Source organism: Callithrix jacchus, chromosome 9, assembly GCF_049354715.1.
Source record: "Callithrix jacchus isolate 240 chromosome 9, calJac240_pri, whole genome shotgun sequence".
Taxonomy (NCBI): Eukaryota; Metazoa; Chordata; class Mammalia; order Primates; family Cebidae; genus Callithrix; species Callithrix jacchus.
In genome coordinates, this window is record NC_133510.1 from 124930775 (window position 1) to 124955052 (window position 24278).

The 24278-nt window shown below is 46.5% G+C and overlaps 1 protein-coding gene and 2 pseudogenes across 3 annotated transcripts in view; 2 read left to right on the forward strand and 1 right to left on the reverse strand.

Annotated features, from left to right (window-relative positions):
• Nucleotides 1–24278, forward strand: part of TMEM120B (transmembrane protein 120B) — a 56500-nt gene that overhangs the window by 5870 nt on the left and 26352 nt on the right. Inside the window, exon 2 of one of the 2 annotated variants that reach the window (XM_035257884.3) lies at nucleotides 23440–23558. The exons of the other annotated variant lie outside the window; for it this stretch is intronic. Coding sequence (XP_035113775.1) covers nucleotides 23440–23558 — 119 coding nt within the window. The remainder of the gene's footprint in view (nucleotides 1–23439; nucleotides 23559–24278) is intronic. 2 annotated transcript variants of the gene reach the window in all.
• Nucleotides 4394–7793, forward strand: LOC144577692 (palmitoyl-protein thioesterase ABHD10, mitochondrial pseudogene; annotated as a pseudogene). Its single transcript, XR_013522171.1, has one exon. The product of XR_013522171.1 is annotated as a palmitoyl-protein thioesterase ABHD10, mitochondrial pseudogene (transcript).
• On the reverse strand, nucleotides 15256–17870 carry LOC103795454 (TIMELESS-interacting protein pseudogene; annotated as a pseudogene).

Sequence of the window (24278 nt, forward strand, 5' to 3'; positions counted from 1 at the left end):
GGCATGAGCCACCACATCTGGCTGTGTGTCTTTCTTTAGTAGCTGATTGTGTAGAAAAAAACAGTACAGAGGGAGTCAGTATTCTTGAGTTCAAGTCCTAGCTCTGCCATTGTCTAGTATCTGAATTTGGCGAGCCAACTCTTTCGGCTCGAGTTTATCTACAAAACAAAGGCTGACAATAATAATAATCATAACAATAACAGTAGTAGTTAACTGTGTGAAACATAGATTATCCCATTTATTAAATGACAACACAGGGTTGGGCGCAGTGGCTCATCCTTGTAATCCCAGCCCTTTGGGAGGCCAAGGCAGGCAGAACACTTTGAGCTTAGGTGTTCAAGACCAGTCTGGGCAACATGGTGAACTCCGGTCACCACAAAAAAAATATGCAAATTAGCTGGGCATTGGTGGCTGGCTCCTGTGATCCCAGCTACTTGGGGGGCTGAGGCTGGAGAATCACTTAAGCCCAGGAGGAAGGGGTTGCAATGAGCCAAGATCTTGCCACTGTACTTTAGCCTGGGAGATGGAGAGAGATTCTGTCTCAAAAATGAATGAATGAATGACAATCCTGTTTTTTAGATGAGGAGGTAAAGCTAAGAGATGTTAAGTAACTTGAAAGTTGTGGAGCCAGAATTTTAACCTACGCCTGCTGTATAACTCAGGTACTTTTTGGGTTCTAACACAGTAGGCTCCAAAAGTATCCTAAGGCACTTAGCTCTATAAGAAAACTTTTGAACTTGCTGGGTCCCTTTTCATTTGTATAGTGCTTTCACACAGTGCATTATCAGGATTCTTAGTTACAAATGAAAAAACCCAGTCTGACTGGTTTTAGGCCAAAAGGGGGTTTATTGAGTCAAATAGTGGCAAATGGCTTCAGGCAAGGCTGGATCCAAGAGCTCAGCTGATGTCTGTGTATGGATGTCTCTCTCTTTCTCCTCTGCATCATTCTCAGGTAGTCCCTGCCATATGGCAAAGATGACATCTCAGCTAACATCTACCAGCTTAGCAGCTCTGGCAGAAACAGAGCATCCTTTCCCCCTGCAGTTTCAGCAAGAGTCTCAGGGCTGACTCTCATTGGCCCAGCTTGGGTCATGTGACTATCCCTTAACCAGTCACTGTGGTACTGATTATCCAGGTCTTGGTCACATGTCTGCTCCTGAAGCCTACAAGTGGGATCAGTGCCACCACACTACATGAAATTAGTTGGGGAGGGATGGTCCCATGAGGGAAAATCAAAATGTCGGTAGTTAAAAACAAAACAAAACAGGCTGGGCACAGTGGCTCCGCCTGTAATTCCAACACTCTGGAAGGCCAAGGCAGGCAGATCTCGAGGTCAGGAGTTCGAGACCATCCTGGCCAACATAGTGAAACCCAGTCTCTACCAAAAAAACTACAAAAAATTAGCTGGGCATGGTGGTGGGTGCCTGTAATCCCAGCTACTTGGGAGGCTGAGGCAGGAGAATCGCTTGAACCCGGGAGGTAGAGGTTGCAGTGAGCGGAGATCACACCACTACACTCCAGCCCGCACAACGGTGCAAGACTCTGTCTCAAAATAAAAATTAAAACAAAACACAGAGAGGAATGCTGGACAGGCATCTTTTAGGGAGGTAATTAGAAATTGTTGGCTGGGTACAGTGGCTTATACCTGTGATCCCAGCACTTTTGGAGGCTGAGGCAGGTAGATCGCTTGAACCCAGGAGTTTGAGACCAGCTTGGGCAATGTGGTGACACCCTGACTCTACAAAAAACACAAAAATTAGACAGGCATGGTGGCGTTGCTTGGGAGGCTGAAGCAGGAGGATTACCTAGGTTCAGGAAGTGGAGGTTGCAGTGAGCTGAGATTGTGGCACTGCACTCCAGCCTGAGTGACAGAGTGAGACCCTATCTCATAAAAATTTTTTTCTTTCAAGGGAAACGGTGCATCTGTTGGACACTGCTTAAACTGCCAACGGGTGTAGGTTAAGTGGGTGGTTCACAGTTGCATGTTAGGCCACATTGCATTCTTTTTGTTTTTGAGATGGAGTTTCGCTCTTATTGCCCAGGCTGGCATGCAGTCAGCCTTTGTTTTGTAGATAAACTCAAGTCGAAAGAGGTGGCTCGCCAAATTCAGATACAACTGGGCTCACTGCAACCTCTGCCTCCTGGGTTCAAGCAGTTGTCCTGCCTCAGCCTCCCAAGTAGCTGGGACTAGAGGCGCATGCCACCACGCCTGGCTAATTTTTGTATTTTTAGTAGCGACAGGGTTTCACCATGTTGGCCAAGCTGGTTTTGAACTCCTGACCTCAGGTGATCTGCCCGCCTCAGCCTCCCAAAGTGCTGGGATTACAGGCGTAAGCCACCGTGCCCGGCCAACACTACATTCTTGATGATGTCATATCTTTGTGACAGTGCCTACCTGGCTGCACGCATCTCATCTCCCAGCTCTTTCACAGTTGGTGAAACTGGCACAGAGGGATTACATAACTCAGCTAATAAGTGGCAGGCTCTGGATCTGAACTCAGGCAACCTGACTGCAGCATCCAATCACTTAAGCATTGTGTTATCCTGCTGCCCAAATGCCTGCCTCCCACACACAGACCCCACTTACCGCTCCTGTAACATACCGTTCATCGATTCCGACGCATGACTCAGAATCTACCCTGGCACAGGACGCGTACACATTAGGTGAAGTCATCCTTCGTAGTGTTTCTATGGTGATGAGTCCTGGTTAAGTATAGTCAGTGTCTGAAAGTCTATTTGAAGTTGATTTCTTATAGCTCTATAAAAGTAATCTCTTGTCCGGGCACGGTGGCTCATGCCTGTAATCCTGGCACCTTGGGAGGGCAAGATAGGCAGGTCATTTGAGCTCAGGAGTTTGAGACCAGCCTGGGCAACATGGTAAAACTCCTGTCTCTACAAAAAAATACAAAAATTAGCCAGGCATCATGGCACAGGCCTGTAGTTTCAGCTACTCGGGTGGCTGAGAGAGGAGGATCGTTTGAGCCCAGGGAGGTGAAGGCTGTGGTAAGCAGCCGTGATTGTGTCACTGCACTCCAGATGGGTGACAGAGTAAGACCCAGTCTTAAAAAAAGTAATCTCCTGAAAATCCCCCACCAGCAAGAGGCACAGCTCTAAGGCACCACACCTAAGTGCCGGCATGGCCCTGTGGCAGTCTGCAGGACCGCCCAGCAACTGCCAATGCTCTGGGCCAGAACCCCATCTGTAAATGCCATGAGATTCCTCTGGCAATTCCTGCAGCAAATGTTGAGTCTCCAGTTCTGGATCATCTGACAGTGAAGCTGTGTTAAGAAGGTGTCACCAGATGTTTCACAGCTGTGTTGGGAACTAGAGTCATTAACCTCATCTTCCCACTGGGGCAGAGCATGGGCCTCAGAGGACAGCAGAGGTGGCAGAGATCCCTGAATCTTCCAAAGGAAACTTGCTTGTTTGTGTCTTCTACATGCGGAGGATGGTAATTAGACAAGTAGGAAAGACACTCTGGGCATGCCAGCTCACAGAGCTCATGTTAGCACTTCTCCTTGTTGTTTTATAAAAGAGGGTCTCGCCGGGCGCGGTGGCTCAAGCCTGTAATCTCAGCACTTTGGGAGGCCGAGGCGGGTGGATCACGAGGTCAAGAGATCGAGACCATCCTCGTCAACATGGTGAAACCCCGTCTCTACTAAAAATACAAAAAAATTAGCTGGGCATGGTGGCGCATGCCTGTAATCCCAGCTACTCAGGAGGCTGAGGCAGGAGAATTGTCTGAACCCAGGAGGCGGAGGTTGCGGTGAGCCGAGATTGCACCATTGCACTCCAGCCGGGTAAGAAGAGCGAAACTCCGTGTCAAAAAAAAAAAAAAAGAGGGTCTCACTTTGTTGCCCAGGTTGGAGTGCAGTAGTCCGGTCATGGCTCACTGCAGCTTCAACTTCCTGGGCTCAAGCGATCCTTCCTCTTCAGCCTACTGTGTAGCTGCGACTGCAGGCACACACCACCATACTTAGCTAATTTTTTAATTTTTTATAGAGATGGGGTTTCATCATGTTACCTATGCTGGTCTTGAACTTTGGACCTCAAACATTACTCCCATTCAGCCTCCCAAAGTGCTGAGACTCTGAGACTATAGGCATGAGTGCCCAGCCCTCCTGTTTTTTTAATGGAGTCCATTCTATATATATATATTTTTTTCAGATGGAGTCTCGCTCTGTCACTCAGGCTGGAGTGCAGTGGTGTGATCTCGGCTCACTCCAACCTCTGCCTCCCCGGTTCAAGCGATTCTCCTGCCTCAGCCTCCTAAGTAGCTTGGATTAAAGGTGCATGCCACTATGCCCAGCTAATTTTTATATTTTTAATAGAGACGGGGTTTTACCACATTGGTCAGGCTGGTCTCGAACTCCTGACCTCATGATCTGCCTCCCAAAGTGCTGGGATTTCAGGTGTGAGCCACTGTGCCTGGCCTCCATTCTACATTTTTATAAGTAATACATATTCACACAGTTAAAAATTCACATAGCAGCCAGGCACAGTAGTTTTTATAAAACAACTAAAACTTGGCAGCCTGAATGTCTGTGGGAATGGATCATTACGCTGGGTGTCCAGAGAGGGGTGAATCAGGAGAATGAGTAAGCTGAGCTACCTGTGTCAGCATCCAGCAGAAAGGTGCAGAGGGTTATGTGCAGTGTGGCACTTGTGATAAAGGCAAAAACATTTAAAACAACAGTGTATTGCTTGATGATACATTGTGTGTAGTCCAGTTATAAAGACTTGCAAAGGAGTGACAGAGACCAAAGTTGGTACTATTGTGGAAATTCAGGCAGGGCCCAAGCAGGAAGTCCATGGCTGTCTCGAAGAGGTCTCACTGAAAATAAGGGTCTGTTTACAATGGTGTGGGTGGTTTTGTAAATTTACTATTTTTTTTCCCCAGGCCAGGTGGCCCAGTTTTTTTTTTTTTTAAGGCTGGGGCGCTAACTCCAACACTCAGGCTGAAGTGCAGTGGTGGGATCATAACTCACTGTACACTTGAACCCCTGGGCTCAAGCTATCCTCCCACCTCAGCCTCCTGAGTATCTGGGACTACAGGCATGTGCCACTTCACTCAGCTAATTTTTAAATATTTTGCAGAGACAGGGTTTTGCTGTGTTGCCCAGGCTCGGGTATGGGCTGGCCACAGCAGGGAGCTGTTACTAGTCCTCATCCTAAAAAAGGAATCATCAGAGCTTGGCACAAAGTTGTACTGGGGGGCAGGAGCTCGAGTCAGGAGGTACAGTAGATGAAGGGGGTGGCAAAACAGGGAGGAGACAGGAGGAACCTGGCCTCTCTCTCCTCCCACCCTTCAGAATTCTGGTGACTGCCATTGGCCAAACCTAACTAGAGGGCAGTTCCTAGGGATCAGCCTCTCAGGGCACAGAGGAAACCAGGACTGATCTGGGGTGGGTGTGGGTTGAGGAAATGACCAGCATAGCAGTTCACCTCTTTGGCAGGGGAAGAGGATGGGAATACCATGTAGGAGGATCCATGAGGCCATTCAACTCTGAGTGCACTAGTCTTTCTTTTCTTTTTCTTTTTCTTTTTTTTTTTTTGAGACAAGGTCTCACTCTGACACTAGGAGTAGAGCGAAGTGGTGTGATCGTGGCTCACGGCAGCCTTCACCTCCTGGCCCCAAGTGATCTTCCTGTCTCATTCTCCCAAGTAGCTGTGACTACAGGCACATATCACCATTCCAGCTATAATTAAATTTTTTTTTTCCTATTCGTAGAGACGGGATCTCGCTATGTTGTCCAGCTTGGTCTAAAGTGATCTTTCTTTCTTTCTTTTTTTTTTTTCTTTCCCCTAGACAGAGTCTTGCTCTGTCACGCAGGGTGGAGTGCAGTGGCATGATCTCGGCTCACTGCAACCTCCACTTTCCAGGTTCAAGCGATTCTCATGCCTCAGCCTCTGTCTTCAAAGTAGCTGAGACTACAGGCGCCTGCTGCTACGTCCAGCTAATTCTTGTATTTACAGTAGAGACATGGTTTCACCATGCTGGCCAGGCTGGAGTCGAACTCCTGACCTCAGGTGATCCGCCTGCCTTGATCTCCCCAAGTGTTGGGATCACAGGCATGGGTTGAACCTGGGAGGTAATGGGTTGAACCTGGGAGGCGAAGGTTGCGGTGAGCCACCATCATGCCACTGCACTCCAGTCTGGGCAACAAGTGAGACTCTGTCTCAGAAAACAAACAACAAACAAAAACCTCTAGAGACAGAAAGCTGGTTAAAGGTTGCTGTGGGTTGGGAAGAAGGGGGAATGGAGAGTGACTGTAAAGAGATAGCAGGGATCTGACTGGGTGATAGAAGGTTCTAACACGAGATGTGGTGATGGTTGTACAACCTGGTAAATGTATAAAAATCACTGAATTCTTAAAATGGGTGAATTTTATGATATGTAAATTATATATCAATGAAGTTGTTAAAAATAATGCTTCAGGTTAGGCGCATTAGCTCATGCCTGTAATCCCAGCACTTTGGGAGGCTGAGGCAGGTGGATCACCTGAGGTCAGGAGTTTGAGACCAACCTGGCCAACATGGTGAAACCCCGTCTCTACTAAAAAAATACAAAAATTTGGCTGGGTGTGGTGGCTCATGCCTGTAATCCAAGCACTTTGGAGGCCAAGGCGGGTGGATCACCTGAGGTCGGGAGTTCAAGACCAGCCTGACCAACATGGTGAAACCCTGTCTTCAAAAAAAAAAATTAAACAAAAACAAAAAAATTAGCCAAGTGTGTTGGTGCATGCCTGTAAGCCCAGCTACTTGGGAGGCTGAGCGAAGGAGAATCGCTTGAATCCTGGGAGGTGGAGGTTGCAGTGAGCTGAGATCATGCTATTGCACTCCAGCCTGGGTGACAGAATGAGACTCCATCTCCAAAAAAATAAAATAAATAAAATAATGTTGGGGAAGATGGCGGTTGCATGCATGGCTGCTGTGGTGGCCTGGGTACCTTGTCGGAGCTGGGGCTGGGCAGCTGTCCCCTTTGGTCCCTACTGTGGCTTCAACACGCTGCTTGCACTGATGCCTCAGCGGGCGCCATGGTGGCTCCCAGGTTTGATTACTCAGGAATTGGAAGTTCAGATGGTGACCTTGAGGAAAGCACGGTGGGGAAATGGAGGAAAGATGTTCTTTCTGTAATTGATGCCTTAGCTGAAGGGCCACAGGTTCTTGTTGGATCTAGCCTTCGGGGGTGGTTTATTCTTCATGCTGCAATTGCACGACCAGAAAAGGTCATGGCTCTTATTGGTGTAGCTATAGCTGCAGATGGCTTAGTGACACGGTTTAATCAGCTTCCTGTTGAGGTAAAAAAGGAAGTGGAGATGAAAGGCACACGTGTGGAGCATGCCTTCAAAATGCCATGAAGAAGGAGTTTATCACTTTCAGTACAGTTTCATTAAAGAAGCTGAACACCACTGCTTGTTACATAGCCCAGTTCCTGTGAACTGCCCTGTAAGATTGCTCCATGGCACGAAGGATGATGTACCTTGGCATACATCAATGCGGGTTGCCGACCGAGTACTCAGCACAGATGTGGATGTCACCCTTCGAAAACATAGTGATCACTGAGTAAGGAAAAAGCAGACACTCAGCTTCTTGTTTACACTATTGATGATTTAATTGATAAGCTTTCAATGGTAGTTAACTAGTATCACATGTTTAGTTGGTATGTTATGTATCCAGAAGATTGGAAGAGGGATAGCAAATGAAAGATCCTGATACTCTTTTCTCTTACCTCTATTTTGCAAATATCAGATGAGTATTTATTTAATGATGTATTTGCACAAGTAATGCAAATTGTGAAGAAGGACCAGGTACTGTTTAGAAAAATTTCTCCTTCCTTTTGTCCTTGATTTTTTTTCATTAAAGTATTTCCTATTTTTTTATTCAAGAAAAGTTTACCTTTCTTATGTTTATGTTAGCTATGTCAGCTCTTTTTTTTTTTTTTTTTTTTTTTTATGAGACAGAGTTTTGCTCTTGTTACCCAGGCTGGAGTGCAATGGCGCGATCTCGGCTCACCGCAACCTCCACCTCCTGGGTTCAGGCAATTCTCCTGCCTCAGCCTCCTGAGTATCTGGGATTACAGGTGCACACCACCATGCCCAGCTAATTTTTTGTATTTTTAGTAGAGACGGGGTTTCACCATGTTGACCAGGATGGTCTCGATCTCTTCACCTCGTGATCCACCTGCCTCGGCCTCCCAAAGGGCTGGGATTACAGGTGTGAGCCACCGCGCCCGGCCCGATATGTCAGCTCTTAATTGCATCCCTTTCTAATTAGGATTATTAATAAAGCATTAATATTTTGTTTTTATTATAGATGGAAATTTGTAATTCTGATTTTAAAATGCAATTCACAAAATATAGGGAAATTTTTATTGAAGTAAATTTCAAATGATTGGAGAAATTTCAGAAGCATAATAAAGTTCACAATAAGAATGCTACTTTATATATAATACATAAAGTATTATATATATATAGGTTATATAAGCTGCACGTTTATATTCAAACTTAAAATTAAGGCTTTTTTGTAAAGACTCAAAAACTACAGTGACACAAGGAGCTATTTCTAAATTTTGGCTTATGTGGTGTATATTTAAATGGGGAATTTCATCTGAAACGATATAGCATTTTAATATTCTGATTGGTAAAACTAAAGAGGAAATTGATCTTTATATATTATTGCTTACTTGCGGAAACATTGATTATTTCATTAATACTGCCCTAAGTACAACTAGGCAAGTGATTGCCACCTAAATCAGAAGGTTTTCTAAAGTCAGTAAGAAAGTATGAAATGCAGGGCCAGGCGCGGTGGCTCACGCCTGTAATCCCAGCGCTTTGGAAGGCTGAGGCGGGTGGATCACGAGGTCAAGAGATCGAGACCATCCTGGTCAACATGGTGAAAACCCTTCTCTGCTAAAAGTACAAAAAAATTAGCTGGGCATGGTGGCGCGTGCCTGTAATCCCAGCTACTCAGGAGGCTGAGGCAGGAGAATTGCCTGAACCCAGAAGGCAGAGGTTGCGGTGAGCTGAGATTGCGCCATTGCACTCCAGCCTGGGTAACAAGAGCGAAACTCCATCTCAAAAAAAAAAAAAAAGAAAGAATGAAATGCAAGTATAAAGGTTTTTTTCCCCTAAATAACTAAAATGAGGTAGAGAGTGAATTTTGATATTACCGAGTTAATGTTTTTTATCTGTTAATTTTGGCTGGACTTTATTTAGCTTGATTAGGTTATTATCTGTCAAAGCTTTTATTAAGTTGACATGACTCACATATATACATGTATATAAAATGAGCATGTGTCCAAGACTTACCTCATTAATGAGGAACCCAGCAGATAGTAAAGCTGGTTCCAAGTACAATCCAAGAAACTGAGTATTTATTGGCATTAAAGAAAAATGTTGAGATAAAATTGCTGTGCAGAAAAAAGTGTTAATGAAGCAGACCTGATTACTTATCCTTAGAGACCCGATTTGCAAGGTTGGCCCTTGCTTGGCTTCTGGGAACTTGGAGTTCAGGGGGCTTCCACCATTCCCAGAACTGATCTGAGTACCTTACTATATCTAAACTGTAGAACAATATAGTTTCTGCTGAACACCTATTTTCCTTTTGGGAGTCTGGAAGTTTGGTATGTGCCAGGCAGAGACTGCCCTTTGTGACTAGCTCCCAGTGAAAACCCCTGGCACTCAGTCTCTAACAAGCTTTTCTGATTGACAGCGTTTCACAAGTGCTGTTACAACGAGTTGCTGGGAGAATTAAGCTCATCCTCTGTGATTCCACTGGCAGAGGATTCTTGGAAGCTTGCACTGTAGTTTCCCCTGACTTCACCCCATGTGTCTTTTTTCCTTTGCTGATTTTGTTTTGTATCTTTTCAGTGTAATAAATCATGGCAATGAGCAGAACTGTAAAAAAATTAAAAAATAAAAAATAAAATAATGCTTCAGGCTGGGCATGGTGGCTTACACCTGTAATCAGCACTTTGGGAGGCCAAGGTGGATGGATCAGCCTGGGCAACATGACAAAACCCCATCTCTACTACAAATATAAAAGTCAGTTTCATAACCTGGTCTCAAAATAAATAGATAGATGAAATAAATTAAAAAGTGCTTTAGTTTCTCAGTTTGGTGGAAAAACACCCAATGTGGGTGTTCAGAGCTATGCAGTTTTTGGGGTGCTGCTTAGTTCCTGGCTTGATGAAGGAATCATTCACTTAGCTTCCAAGTTCCTGGTTTTCACATCTTTAGGATGACATCCAGGGTCCATGGCTCATGCCTGTCATCCCAGCACTTTGGGAGTCCAATGCAAAAGGACTGCTTGAACCCAGAAGTCTGAGACCAGCCTGGGCAGCATAATGAGACCCCATCTCTGCAAAAAAATAAAAAATGAGCCAAGTGTGGTGGAGCGTGCCCATGGTTCCAGCTACTTGGGAGGCTGAGTGAGGCGGGAGGATCGTTTGAGCTGGGGAGGTTGAGGCTGTGGTGAGCGGTGACAGAGAGAGACCCTGTCTCAAAAAAAAAAAAAAAGAGTGCCCTGGTCAAGAGATTGGTAACAATGAGTCCAAGGTTCATAGCTTCTCTACTTAACTAAGTGTGGTTTACTTTGCCCAGAAGGAAAGTTCTGTTCTTTGCCATATTAATCTGGATTTGGACACTGACTTCTGAAATGGAGAGGCTTAGCCCCAATTGGCAAAGCCAAACAAAGCAGCACAGAGTGTTTGCTTGTGTGATCAGGAAGTCAGAGGCCTGCTACCTTGAGGTGTAAGCAGGTCCTTGGGCTCAAATCCAGTCACTAGGGCTCCCTTGCATCTACCTCTCTCCCTTGTTTTCCAAACTGGGTTCATTCTCAGGCTGGATCCTCCAGATAGTGGCAAGACAGCCCTAAGAGCTCTGGGTTCCTATCTTGCTACCTTCACAACTAGGGGGAAAAGAGTTTCTCTTTCTCAGCAGTTCTCATACAGGCTCTTCCATTGAGTGTTGCTGGTTCCAGATGCCCATCCCTGAATCACCTGCTGGGTCAGGAGACTGATGTTCTGACTGGCCAGGCCTGGGCCATGTGCTCTCTCCTGGAGCCTGTGGGCAGGCTTGACCCCGCTTCTAGCCACATTTCATGGACTGAGTGTGGCAGAGGGGTGGGTCCCTAAAGAAACTGTGGGGATGTTAACCAGAAAGGGAATGGCTGCCTGGCTGACAAAAACAACAGATGGCCTCCATCTGGCAAGTGGGTTCCATTTGAGGCCACAGGGCCTAGTGGCTTCCAGTGCCTCTGCTGGCTCATCCTGCTCCTAGAAAAAATACCTCAAAGCACAGGTCCAACTGAGGGCCTGCTGGAGACACCCTCATGTTCAAAGAATAGCCAGGAATTCCAAGGAAAGACTGGGATGGTATCTCCTCCGCCTGCCAGAAATGCCCCACGCACAGTGCATCAAGACAGCCGCTGTAGAAAACAGTGTGGTGGTTCCTCAAAAAATTCCACATAGAATTACCATATGATCCAGTAATTCCACTTCTGGGTATATACCTAAACTAACTGAAAGCAGGTGGATGTGCTGGCTCACACCTGTAATCCCAGCACTTGGGGAGGCTGAAGTGGAAGAATAGCTTCAGCCCAGGAGTTGGAGATCAGCCTGGGCAACATAGTGAGACCATCTCTATAGGAGTTTGAGGCTGTTGTGGCCATGGTTCTGCCACTGCACTGCAGCCTGGGTGACAGACAGAACCAATCTCTTAAGAAAAAAAAAAAGAAAAAAAAGGAAAGCAGGGTCTCAAAAAGATATTTGTACACCCATGTTCACAGCAGCGTTATTCACATTCGCCAAAAGATGTAACAAGTCCATCTTCCATTCATCAGTGGAGGCGTGGATAAATAAAATGTGGCCTGTCCATACAGTGGACTACTAGCCTTAAAAAGGAAGGAAATTCTGCTACATGCCACAATACGGATGAGCCTGGAGCACATTATGCTAAGTGATAAATAAGCCAGTCATTGAAGGACATATACTGGGCCAGGAACAGTGACTCACGCCTGTAATACCAGGCGGGCAGATCATGAGGTCAGGAGATTGAGACCATCCTCACCAACATCGTGAAACCCCATCTCTACTGAAAAACAAAAAACCAAAAAAATCCCACGAAAATTAGCTGGGCTTGGTAGCGTGTGCCTGTAGTTTTACCTACTTGGGAGGCTGAGGCAGGACAATTGCTTGAACCCAGGAGGTGGAGGTTGCAGTGAGCCGAGATCACGCCACTGCACTCCAGCCTGGCAACAGAGTGAAACTCCGTCTCAAAAAAAAAAAGACATATACTGTATGATTCAACTTATAGGCAGTACCTAGAGTAGTCAAATTCATAGGGACAGAAGACAGAATAGTGGTTGCCAGGGGCTGAGGTGAAGGTGAAATGGGGAATTATTTGATGGGTTCATGGTTTCTGTTTGGCGTGATGAAAAAGTTCTGGAAATGGATGGTGGGACAGTCACATATCGCATAATGACGTGTCTGTCAAAGATGGTGGTCCCATGAGATTATATATACAACAGTTGTCCCATGAGATTATGATACTGTATTTTTATTCTATCTTTTTTTATTTTTAGATACGTTTATTTTATTTTTTGAGACAGTCTTGCTCTGTTGCTCAGGCTGGAGTGCAATGGTGCAACCTAGGCTCACTGCAACCTCTGCCTCCCCAGTTTAAGCAATTCTCCTGCCTCAGCCTCCTGAGTAGCCGGGATTACAGGTGGGTGCCACTATGCCCACGTAATTTTTGTTGTATTTTTAGTAGAGAATGGGTTTTGCCATATTGGCCAGGGTGGCCTCAAAACTCTTGGCCTCAAGTGATCTGCCTTCAGCCTTGTTTAGATACATTTAGATACAGGAATACTTACCCCTGTGTTACAGTCTGCTACAGCAATAGGCTGCACCATCCAGATTTCTGGAAGGTACTCTGATGTCTGCACAGTGATGAAATCCCCTAGCATTTCTTAGAAGGATCCTGTTTGTTAAGCCACATGTGACTACTACAGTATGAATGTAATGCCACCGCGCTGTATACTTAAAATGGTTAAGATGGTAATGTTTTCTTGTTTTATTTTTTTGAAACAGAGTCCTGCTCTGTCGCCAAGCTGGAGCGCAGTGGCACAGTCTTGGCTCACTGCAACCTCCGCCTCCCAGGTTCAAGCGATTCTTCTGCCTCAGCCTCCCAAGTAGCTGGAACTACAGGCGTGTGCCAAATGTCCTGCTAATTTTTGCATTTTTAGTAGAGACAGGGTTTCACTATGTTGGCTAGGATCGTCTTGATCTCTTGACCTCATGATCCACCCACCTCGGCCTCCCAAAGTGCTGGGATTACAGGCGTGAGCCACTGTACCCGGCAAGGTGGTAATTTTTTTGTGTATTTTATCACAATTTAAAACATTTACAAATGGTTAAAAGTTATGTATATTTTACCACAATTAAAAAATGAAAGAGAGGCTGGGCATGGTGGTTCATGCCTGTACTCCCAGCACTTTGGGAAGCTGAGGTGGGTGGATCACCTGAGTTTAGGAGTTTGAGACCAGCCTGGCCAACATGGCGAAACACTGTCTCTTAAAAAAAAAAAAAAAAAAGCCGGGCATGGTGGCAGGCGCCTATAGTTCCAGCTACTCAGGAGTCTGAGGCAAGAGAATCATTTGAACCCAAAAGGCAGAGGTTTCAGTAAGCTAAGATTGGGCCACTGCACTCCAGCCTGGGCAACAGAGCAGGACTCCATCTCAGAAAGAAAGAGCAGTCTGGAAAAAAAGTAAGGATACAAGAAATGAATTGATGACCTTTCCCACTGCTTGTGAGGCTGGCACGAGGGTGGAATCCACGAAGCTGGGGCGTGGCGCGGAATGCCTTGGGGGTGGAGAATGTGCCACACTACAGTCCTTGTTTGCGGCTTCCCTCACCCCCTGTTGTCCTCTTCGTGGCTGGCAAATATTGAGCCTAGAGCTAAGGCTGGGGGTGGACTAGGTGTATGACCTCCAGTGATGGATCCCTTCCCGCCACCCCCCACCCCCGAAATGACTCTGGCCAGTGGCAGAGTGAGAGAATTGCAAGGGAGCAGGAATGACCCCGTATATTAGGGGACAAAATTGTGGGGAGGTACACAGATTAACCATCCTTACCCAGGCTGATGCCTTAGCGTTGAGCAGGAAACATCACCGTGGAACATTAGAAAAGTACCTGGAAAAAATGAAATGTTTATAGCATAGAGTGTTGCTCAGATGTGGACGGCTGTTAAATGCTGCGGGTGGGAGTCTAAATTGGTATTGCTACTTTGAAGGGCAGTTTGCCAAGACTTGTTAAATCTAATAACAAGCCTGTAACCTCTGACCTGCAATTTTACTTCTCTTCCCCAGAGAAATCTACTCTAGAGACATACTTGCCTGTGTGCCCAGAGAGGCTGAGCAAGGATACTGTTCAATGTTGCAATGTTCCTTATAGTCAGACACAGGAAGCAGGATAAATATCCAGCAATACGGGAAGGACTGAAGAAAAGAAACTGGAGTGTATCTGTAGCACAAAATACTTACAGCACTAAAGAGTACAGTGCATCTGTATTTTTTTGAGACAGAGTCTCACTCTGTTGCCCAGGCTGGAATACAGTGGTGCAACCTTGGCTCACTGCAGCCTTTGCCTTGGGTTCAAGCAATTCTTTTTTTTTTTTTTTTTTTTTGAGACAGTCTTGCTCTTTTGCCAGGCTGGAGTGCAGTAGCATGATCTCGATCTCTGGGATTCAAGCGATTCCCCTGCCTCAGCCTACTGAGTAGCTGGGGCTACAGGCGCACGCCACTGCACCTGGCTAATTTTTTGTATTTTAGTTGAAACAGTTTCACCATGGCCAGGATGATCTCGATCTCCTAACCTCATGATCCGCCTGCCTCAGCCTCCTAAAGTGTTGAGATTACTGGTGGGAGCCACCACGCCTGGCCTGGTTCAAGCGATTCTGATGCCTCAGCCTCCCAAGTAGCTGGGATTACAGGTGTGCAACACTACGCACAGCTGATTTTTGTATTTTTAGTAGAGACAGAGTTTCTCTGTGTTGGCCAGGCTGGTCTCAAACTCCTGAACTCAGGTGATCCGCCTGCATCAGCCTCCCAAAGTGCTGGGATTACAGGTGTGAGCCACTGCGCCTGGCCATATTACCAGATTTTAAACAAGAATCTCTACAAGTTTTACTATCTCAGGACTTTCACTCAGAGAAGAAAAAATACACAGTAACACCAAGCTTGCTGGGTGGGCAGTTAACCTTTTTTCCTAATGGAAACTTGTCTAGCCTTAGTAACATTTCTGGATGAAACGTCAGTTACTGTTGCACATTTTAAAGAGACTGGTCCAGCAGTGTTTCCTCTAATTTTAATTCCCGTTCTTCATTAAACCATTAGCAGGAGCATTGTTACATGGGTTGTCTGGAATGCCTTCATTTAATCCATCTGACTTCTCCTTTTGATCCTCGTCAGCATTAACCTCTTCAGCTGTCTGTGATCCGCGTGTATTCATTAACACGTCGTTCCTAGGGACTAGTACTCAGCAGCTCTGGTGCCTTCTTGCCAATGCCAGTTGTTTATTTCTCTCAGTTCTTTGTTGTTGCTCTTCTGTTAGGCTTCTACCTGACCCAGAAGCAAACATCTCACTTTCACATGAGTTTGTCAGAAAGGGATCAGTAGCAGTTACACCCTGTCCATTATTTCCTGCAACTTCATCATTATTGCTAACAAAATCTTCACGTAAAATAGGGAGAGCAAGTCGAATTCGTTTTGAACAGGTCTGAACTTCCTTATTTCCTGGGTATTCACTCTGTCAAGAAAATCCTCGTCAATCCGTGGTTTAGGGAAAGCCGTGTGCCCAGTGTTCCGTGAGTCTGATTAGAGTACTCAGGTCTTCAGCCTCATGACCTTTGCCTTTGGATTTTGCTTTATCAAATACATGCCTTCAGGCTGGAAGTCCCCTCTGAAGTTAATGGGAGTCAGCTTGAGTATATTTCTTTTAACTGTTCTCTTTGGAGGTACAGGAACAGGACCTCCAGTTCCTGACTCTTCATCAGGTTTGGTTCCTTCACCATCTTGTCTCTCTGGAGAGGCTCACACAGAAAGCAGGGGCCACAGTGCAGAACTCCACGTTCAGACTAAGTGTATTTCTTGCAAGACTGAGGAACTCCCTGTTTTTTTTTTAGACAGAGTCTTGCTTGTTGCCCAGGCTAGAATGCAGTGGCACGATCTCGGCTTACTGCAACCTCTGCCTCCTGGGTTCAAGTGATTCTCCTGCCTCAGTCTTCCGAGTAGCTGGGATTACAGGTGCCTGCCACTGCGCCTGGCTAATTTTTGTATTTTTAGTAGAGGAGGGGTTTCACCATGTTGGCTAAGTTGGTCTTGAACTGCCAACCTCAAGTGATCTGCCCATCTCACCCTCCCAAAGTGCTGGGATTACAGGCGTGAGCCACCGTGCTCAGCCCTCTTTTTCTTTTTCAGTCAGTCTCCCTCTCTCACCCAGGCTGAGTGCAGTGGCACAATCTCAGCTCACTGCAACCTCTGCCTCCCGGGTTCAAGCGATTCTCCTGCCTCAGCCTCCTGAGTAGCTGGGATTACAGGTGCCCACCCCCATGCCCAACTAATTTTTGTATTTTTAGTAGAGACAGGGTTTCATCATGTTGGCCAGGATGGTCTCAAACTCCTGACCTCAAGTGATCCGCCCACTTCTGCCTCCCAAAGTGCTGGGAGCCATCACGCCTGGCCTGGACTTTTTTTTATGTTCGTGTCTGGCACCTGTGCTGGACTGACGAGATTGATCTTAGCTGGGACTATCGACTGGAATGACTACACAGGACTTCTCTGTGTGGTTAAAGTTTCCATATAGAGTGGTTGTCTCAGGGTAGCTGGACTTTTTGTTCCAAGAGCAGCTAGTTCCATTTAGTTGCTCCAGGAACTAAGGTGGAAGCCACATGGCCTTCTGTGACTTTTTCTCAGAAGTTGTGTAGGGTCAATTCTGCTGTATTCTATTGTCAGACTAGTCACAAGCCTACCTAGATTTAAGGGGAGGGAACAGAGGCACTGCCTGTCTGTGTGAGAACAGGTGGCCATGTTTTAAAAGCATCACAGAGGGCTGCTTGCGGTGGCTCACACCTGTAAACCCAGAACTTTGGGAGGCCAAGGAGGGTGGATCACTTGAGGCCAGGAGTTCAAGACCAGCCTGGTCAACATGGTGAAACCCCATCGCTACTAAAAATACAAAAATTAGCTGGGCATGGTGGTGCGTGCCTGTAGTCCCAGCTACTCTGGAGGCTGAGGCACGAGAATTGTTTAACCTTGGAGCGGGAGGTTGCAGTGAGCTGAGATAGCGCCACTGTACTCCAGCCTGGGCAACACAGCAAGACTCCGTCTCAAAAAAAAAAAAGCAGGCCTCAGCCATAGCCGTAGTGTTTTAATTTTTAACAAGGATGATGTCTTCATGTTTTGCTTGTGAAATTAAATATTAATTCAAACAGACAAGGGCCTGGTGAGCATCTGGCAGCTCATTTTGCAGCCTTGGTCTTACCTCTCCATGGCGGGACCCAGCACCAAAGGCTACCAGGAGGGGCGCAGGCCCCTTATCTTGCAGCAGCCTCTCAGGCCAGGGGCCTTGCCTTCCCCCAGGCTGCATCATCTGGCAGGATCTCTCCACCTCTGTCCTTCTTGTCTGGTTTTGTTCCCAGCAGGTATTTGTTGGACATAAAGGGCTGTTCGGCACTGAAAAATTCAAAAGTGATTAGAACACAGCCTTTCTCCACACAGATAACTTATTAATTACCAATGGAAAGTTGGACACTATATAGTGCAGGAACTGGGTGGGCATCCTGGCTGCCTTTACCAAGCAAACTTAGCATCGTGGTCACAGTGTTCCTCCTGGCAGGAGCCACCAATAAGGGCACAACATCCTTTTAGTGGCATCCTGGTCCCCATGCATACCCCAAATCATGAGGAAACATTGGCAAACCCCCCACTGGGGGACATTCTTCCAGACAACCAGACTGAACTCTCTAAAAACTCAAGTCCGTCTGGGCGTGGTGGCTCACACCTGTGATCCCAGCACTTTGGGAGGCCAAGGCGGGCAGATCATTTGAGGTCAGGAGTTCCAGATCAGCCTGGCCAACATGGGGAAACCCTGTCTCCACTAAAAATACAAAAATTAGCTGGGCGTGGTGGTGGGCGCTCTGTAGTCCCAGCTACTCAGGAGGCTGATTACTTACAGGAGGAAAATTACTTGAATCCGGAAGGCAGAGGTTGCAGTGAGCTGAGATCATGCCACTGCACTCCAGCCTGGGCGACAAGAGTGAAACTCTGTCTCAAAACAAACAAACAAAAAACTCTTAAATGGCTGGGCGCGGTGGCTCACACCTATAATCCCAGCACTTTGGGAGGCCGAGGCGGGTGGATCACCAGGTCAAGAGATCAAGACTATCCTGGTCAACAAGGTGAAACCCCGTCTCTACTAAAAATACAAAAATTATCTGGGCATGGTGGCGCGCGCCTGTGGTCCCAGCTACTCGGGAGGCTGAGGCAGGAGAATTGCTTGAACCCAGGAGGCGGAGGTTGCGGTGAGCCGAGATCGCACCATTGCACTCCTGGGTAACAAGAGTGAAACTCTGTCTCAAAAAACAAACAAACAAACAAACAAAAAAAAACCTTAAATTAACGAAAGACAGAGATTGGGAGATTGTTCCAGTAAAGTAAAGAGACATGTACAGTACCAGAAGACATGAGACTGAATTAGATCCAGGATCTGGAGGAAAATTGCCATAAAAGAGACAGCAAATTTTGAATTTGGTTGGTATACGAGGCCATAGCATTGTATTATATAAAGGTTACATTTTCAAAATGGTTGACCCTTGAACAAGGTGGGGTTGGGGGTACCAATGCAGTCGAAAAGCCAAGTGTATAACTTTTATTTGAGGCAGGGGACAGAGTCTTGCTCTGTTGCCAGGCTGGAGTGCAGTGGCTCAGTCTCGGCTCACTACAACCTCCACCTCCTGGGCTCAAGCAGTCCTCCCAGCTCATCCTCCCAAGTAGTTAGGACTACACACCCAGCTAATTTTTGTATTTTTAGTAAAGATGGAGTTTCACCATGTTGGCCAGGCTGGTCTCAAACTCCTGGCCTCCACCACAGCCTCCCAAAGTGCTGGGATTACAGGTGTCAACTGCCCAGCCTGGCTAGAAACTTTTAACTCCCCAAAACGTCTGTCAGCCTAATGTTGATCAGAAGTCTCACTGGTAACAGAGACAGTTGATTAGCACACATTTTATATATGCATTATACATTGTATTCTTATAATAAAGCTAGAGAAAAGAAAATCATAAGGAAGAGAAAATATCTTTACTCTTCTTAAGTGGAAGTGGACCATTGTAAAGGTGTTCGTCCTTCGTGTCTTCACGTGGAGGAGGAGGAGAGGGAGGAAGAGGAAGAGGTGGGCTTGGTCTTGCTTGTGTGGCAGAGGTGGAAGAAAATCGTGTATAAGCAGACATGCAGTTGAAACTTGTTGTTTGAGGGTCCGTTGCATTTGATAATTGTACTGTGGATATTTGAGAGAATACTGCTGTTCTTACAAGATACACACTGCACTATTTAGGAGAAAAGAGGTGTGTTGCCTACAACTAACTCCCGAATGGTTTAGCACAGGAGTGGGCAAACCTTTCTGGTAAAAGGCCAAATAGTGAAATTGTTGGGCTTTATGGGCCATATGGTCTCAGTCACAACTACGGGTGGTGCTGTTAGAGTTCCAAGGCAGCCACAGGCAAAATACATAAATGGGTGGGCGTGGCTGTGTTCCAATAAAACTTTATTTATGGATACTGCAAGGCCAATTTCATATGATTTTCACACACTTCAAAAGATTCTCGTGATTTTTTTTTCAATTCTGCAAACCCATTTCTGTCTTACTGAGCATACAAAGTTAGGTGGCCAGACTTGGCCTACGGCTGTGGTTTACAAATGCCTGCCTGATAAAGAAAAAGAACACACAGCCAGGCACACACACGTGTGCACATGCGAGCACGCAGACACGGGGGTAAAGCAAATGCAGCATGACAGAACAGCTGGTGAAACTGAGTGAAGAGTAGAGGCGAGTTCTTTGTATTGTTTTTGTAATTTTGCAAGCTTGAAATTATTATTCATTTATTTATTTTTTGAGACAGAGTTTCACTGTGTTACCCAGGCTGGATGGAGTGCAGTGGTGCAATCTCAGCTCACTGCAACCTCCGCCTCCTGGGTTCAAGCGATTCTTCTGTCTCAGCCTCCTGAGTAGCTGAGATTATAGGCGTGAGCCACCACACCCATCTTGAAATTATTTTAAAATAAAAATATTAAGTAAAATAAAAGCATTGATTTTCCTTCCTGGGGGGCCCAGGAAGGAGAGAGGGAGACATCCTTTCATCTTCCTAGTGGGTGGGCCGAGGTGACTCAGCATTCTTGGATGTCGCTTCTAATTGTCATCTAGTCACTTGTCATTTTTATTGTCATCTTAGTCATTTCTTAGCCTTTGCCTCTTCCTTGTTTTCTGACTTAACTTCCATACCTAGGTGCCTTGCTTGGCAGGCAGGGGACTTTAGCCTCTGCTCACTGTTGGAGCATCTCCTTTTGCTCTCCCTCTGCTAAATCCATCTCTCCGCCTGTTAAAAAAGAGTTACTTTAAACATGTTTGTTGACTTATCGTTGCTTTGTTTTCAGTGTTTTTAATTTCTCCGCCATGTTCACCTTGTCTGTATCATCCCAGCTTTTTAGTACACTTGCTGCCAAAGTGAGCACTGGCTTATGGTTTTTAATGTTTTTTTGAGACGAGGGCTACCCATCTCAGGCTGGAATGCAGTGGCACAATCTTGGCTCGCTGCAACCTCCGCCTCTCAGGTTCAAGCAATTCTCCTGCCTCAGCCTCCCGTGTAGTTGGAACTACAGACACATGCCATCACACCTGGCTAATTTTTTGTATTTTTAGTAGAGATGGGGTTTCACCTTGTTAGCCAGGATAGTTCGATCTCCTGACCTCATGATCCGCTGACCTCATGATCCACCGACCTCGGCCTCCCAAAGTGCTGAGATTATAGGCGTGAGCCACTGTGCCCGGCCTTAATTTTTTAAATTAATTAATATTATTTATTAATTATTATTATTTAATTAATATTATTTTTTTGAGGCAGAGTTTTGCTCTTTTGCCCAGGCTAGAGTGAAGTAATGTGGTCTCAGCTCACCGCAACCTCTGCCCCCGAGTTCAAGTGATTCTCCTCCTCAGCCTTCTGAGTATCTGGGATTGCAGACGCCTGCCCCCACACCCGGGTAATTTTCACATTTTTGTTTTTTTGTTTTTGTTTTTGTGGAGGAGTCTCACTCTCACCCAGGCTGGAGTGCAATGGCATGGTCTCAGCTCACTGCAACCTTTGCCTCCCAGGTTCGAGCGATTCTCCTGCCTCAGCCTCCCAGGTAGATGGGACTATAGGCATGCACCACCACACCCGGCTAATTTTTGTATTGTTAGTAGAAACGGGGTTTCACTATGTTGGCCAGGCTGGTCTCGAACTCCTGACCTCGTGATCCATCCGCCTTGTCCTCCCAAAGTGCTGGGATTACAGGCATGAGTCACCGCACCCAGCTGTAATTTTTACGTTTTTATTAGAGATGGAGTTTTGCCATGTTGGCCAGGCTGGTCTCTAACTCCTGACCTCGGGTGTTCTACCTGCCTCGGTCTCCCAAAGTGCTGGAATTACAGGTGTGACCCACTGCGCCTGACCAGCTTACTGTTTTTAATGTCATGGTCTTCATCTCACATATTGGTTTCCCTAAATTTTTGGTGTTTGTCTTAGAACTCCAGAGATAAGGGGTTGTTTCCCTACCTGTAGTGTTACTTATTGGGAGGCGTGTGATGGTGGCAAAGTCAAGAAGTTCCTATGTTCTGTTCCCCCAGCACTGGGGCGAAGTCTTCTATATTTTTCCTAGCCTTGTGGCCCCAAATGGTTATTTCAAGAATGAGCTATTTGAGTTCATTGGCATGACTGCTTCTGGAGGGCAGAGGGCAGCTTTAAGGGAAGGGTGTGTGCTTTTCTTAGTTGACTTAGCAGCAACTCTCTTCATTGCCAGGATCAGAAACTCAACTCAAAGTGAACACTACGTGAAAAGTGATTTATTAATTTATATATCCTTGAATGTTGGATAGCATGACATTCAGCCTGGGCTAGACCCAACAGCTAAAATGTTGCTGTGAGAGAATTCTGTCTCTTATCATCTCTCAATTTTTTTTTTTTTTTTTAAAGACAGAGTCTTGTTCTGTCACCCAGGCTGGAGTGCTGGAGTGCAATGGCATGATCGGGGCTCACTCCAGCCTCTACCTCCTGAGTTCAAGCAGTTCTTCTGCCTCAGCCTCCTGAGTAGCTGGGACTACTGGCATGCGTCATCACACCCGGCTAATTTTTGTATATTTAGTAGAGACAGGGCTTCACTATGTTGGCCCAGCTTGTCTTGCACTCCTGAGCTCAAGTGATCCACCCTCTTTGGCCTCCCAAAGTGCCGGTATTACAGGCATGAGCCACTGTGCCTTACCCTCATCTGCCAATTCTGTTTTCCTGTTTGGCTTTATTCTTAGGCAGACCGTCCCCACTCAGAGCCTCAGGTATACCTTCTACCAGATTAACAAACCCAGGAGAAAAAGCACACCCCTAAATCAATGATTTTAGCCAAAGTCCCAGGGCTGGCTCTCATTGGCCCAGAGTGTGTCATGTGTTCACCTCTGAACCAGTCAGTTGCCAGAGGATTAGAGGATTGTGATTGGCTAGGCCTGGATCACATGACCACCCTCAGCATGAGAACCTTCAGCTTTTCTCAAGGACCAGAGGTGGCCCTTGAAGGCATTTTTGTTTGGTTGCTATTACCATCAGAAGAAATGGCACCTGAGTAGGAAAAAGAAGCAATTACTTAGCACACAAGTACTGTGCCATGCTGCCTTCCCCAGTTCCAGTCCCAGTTTTCTAAGCTACATCCTTCATGGTATCATTTTCACCGCTAGACTGTGATCTCTGCAGCTGGTTCTATGACCACAATCAAAGCATGTAAATAACCTGGGCAGGCATGTGGCTCATGCCTGTAATCCTAGCACTTTGGGAGACTGAGGTGGGTGAAATGCTTGAGGTCAGGAGTTCGAAACCGTGGTGGCCAATATGGTGAAACCCTGTCTCCACTAGAAATACAAAAATTAGCCAGGCATGATGGTGCACACCGGTAGTTCCAACTACTTGGGAAGCTGAGGCGGGAGAATCACCTAAACCCAGGAGGTGGAGGTTTCAGTGAGCTGAGATTGTGCCACTGCACTCCAGCCTGGGCAACAGAGCAAGACTCTTTCTCAAAAGAAAAAAGAAAAAGAAAATGACCTGCTCACATTCTCCCACACACCCTTCCCCGGGTCCCCTGTCCTTCAGGAAACACACAGGATCTACAAGCAGAAGCTGGAGGAGCTGGCTGCGCTGCAGACGTTGTGTAGCAGTTCCATCAGTAAGCAGAAGAAGCACCTCCAGGACTTGAAGCACACACTCCAGAGGTAGGCGCGGCTGCAGCCCGGGGGCCGCCCTGGTTCTGAGGGACAGAAGCCCAACTCAAAACAGTCTGAAGCAGGAAAGGAAATCTTAGTGGAAAAAGACAGGACCGAAATCTGCTTCCGGCATCACTGGATCCAGGGGCCAAAGGCTATTTTTAGGAATCTGTTTTTTTTTCCTCTGAATTCTGCCTTCCTCTGGATTGGTGTCACTCTCAGGGTGACTGTCCCTCCACCAGCAGTGCCAGGCTTATATTTTCCAGCCTTGCTTTCTGCCAGCTGTGCCACCCCGGCTGAAGGAGAGTTTCTCTCTCTCTTTTTTTTTTTTTGAAATGGAGTCTCTCGATTCTGTTGCCCAGGCTGGAGTGCAGTGGAATGATTTTGGCTCACTGCAACCTCTGTCTCCTGGGTTCAAGTGACTGTCCTGCCTCAGCCTTCTGAGTAGCTGGGATTACAGACATGAGCCACTGTGCCTGGCCGAGAGTTTCTCTTTCCCAGTGCTTCAGCAGACATTCTGCATCCAGTCCTCATTGGCTGGGGTTGGTTCAGTGTCCATTTGTGAAGTAGTCACTGAGACACTGCTTGGGCAGCATCATGTGTGCTCAATCTGTGGCCCTGGGAGGTGGAGGGACAGCCTCATGGGCAGTGGGAGAAGATGATTAGTTTCCCAGGTGAAAGTTGGGTGCTGTTATAGGAAGGTTACCTGCTGGACAAGTAAACAGGCAG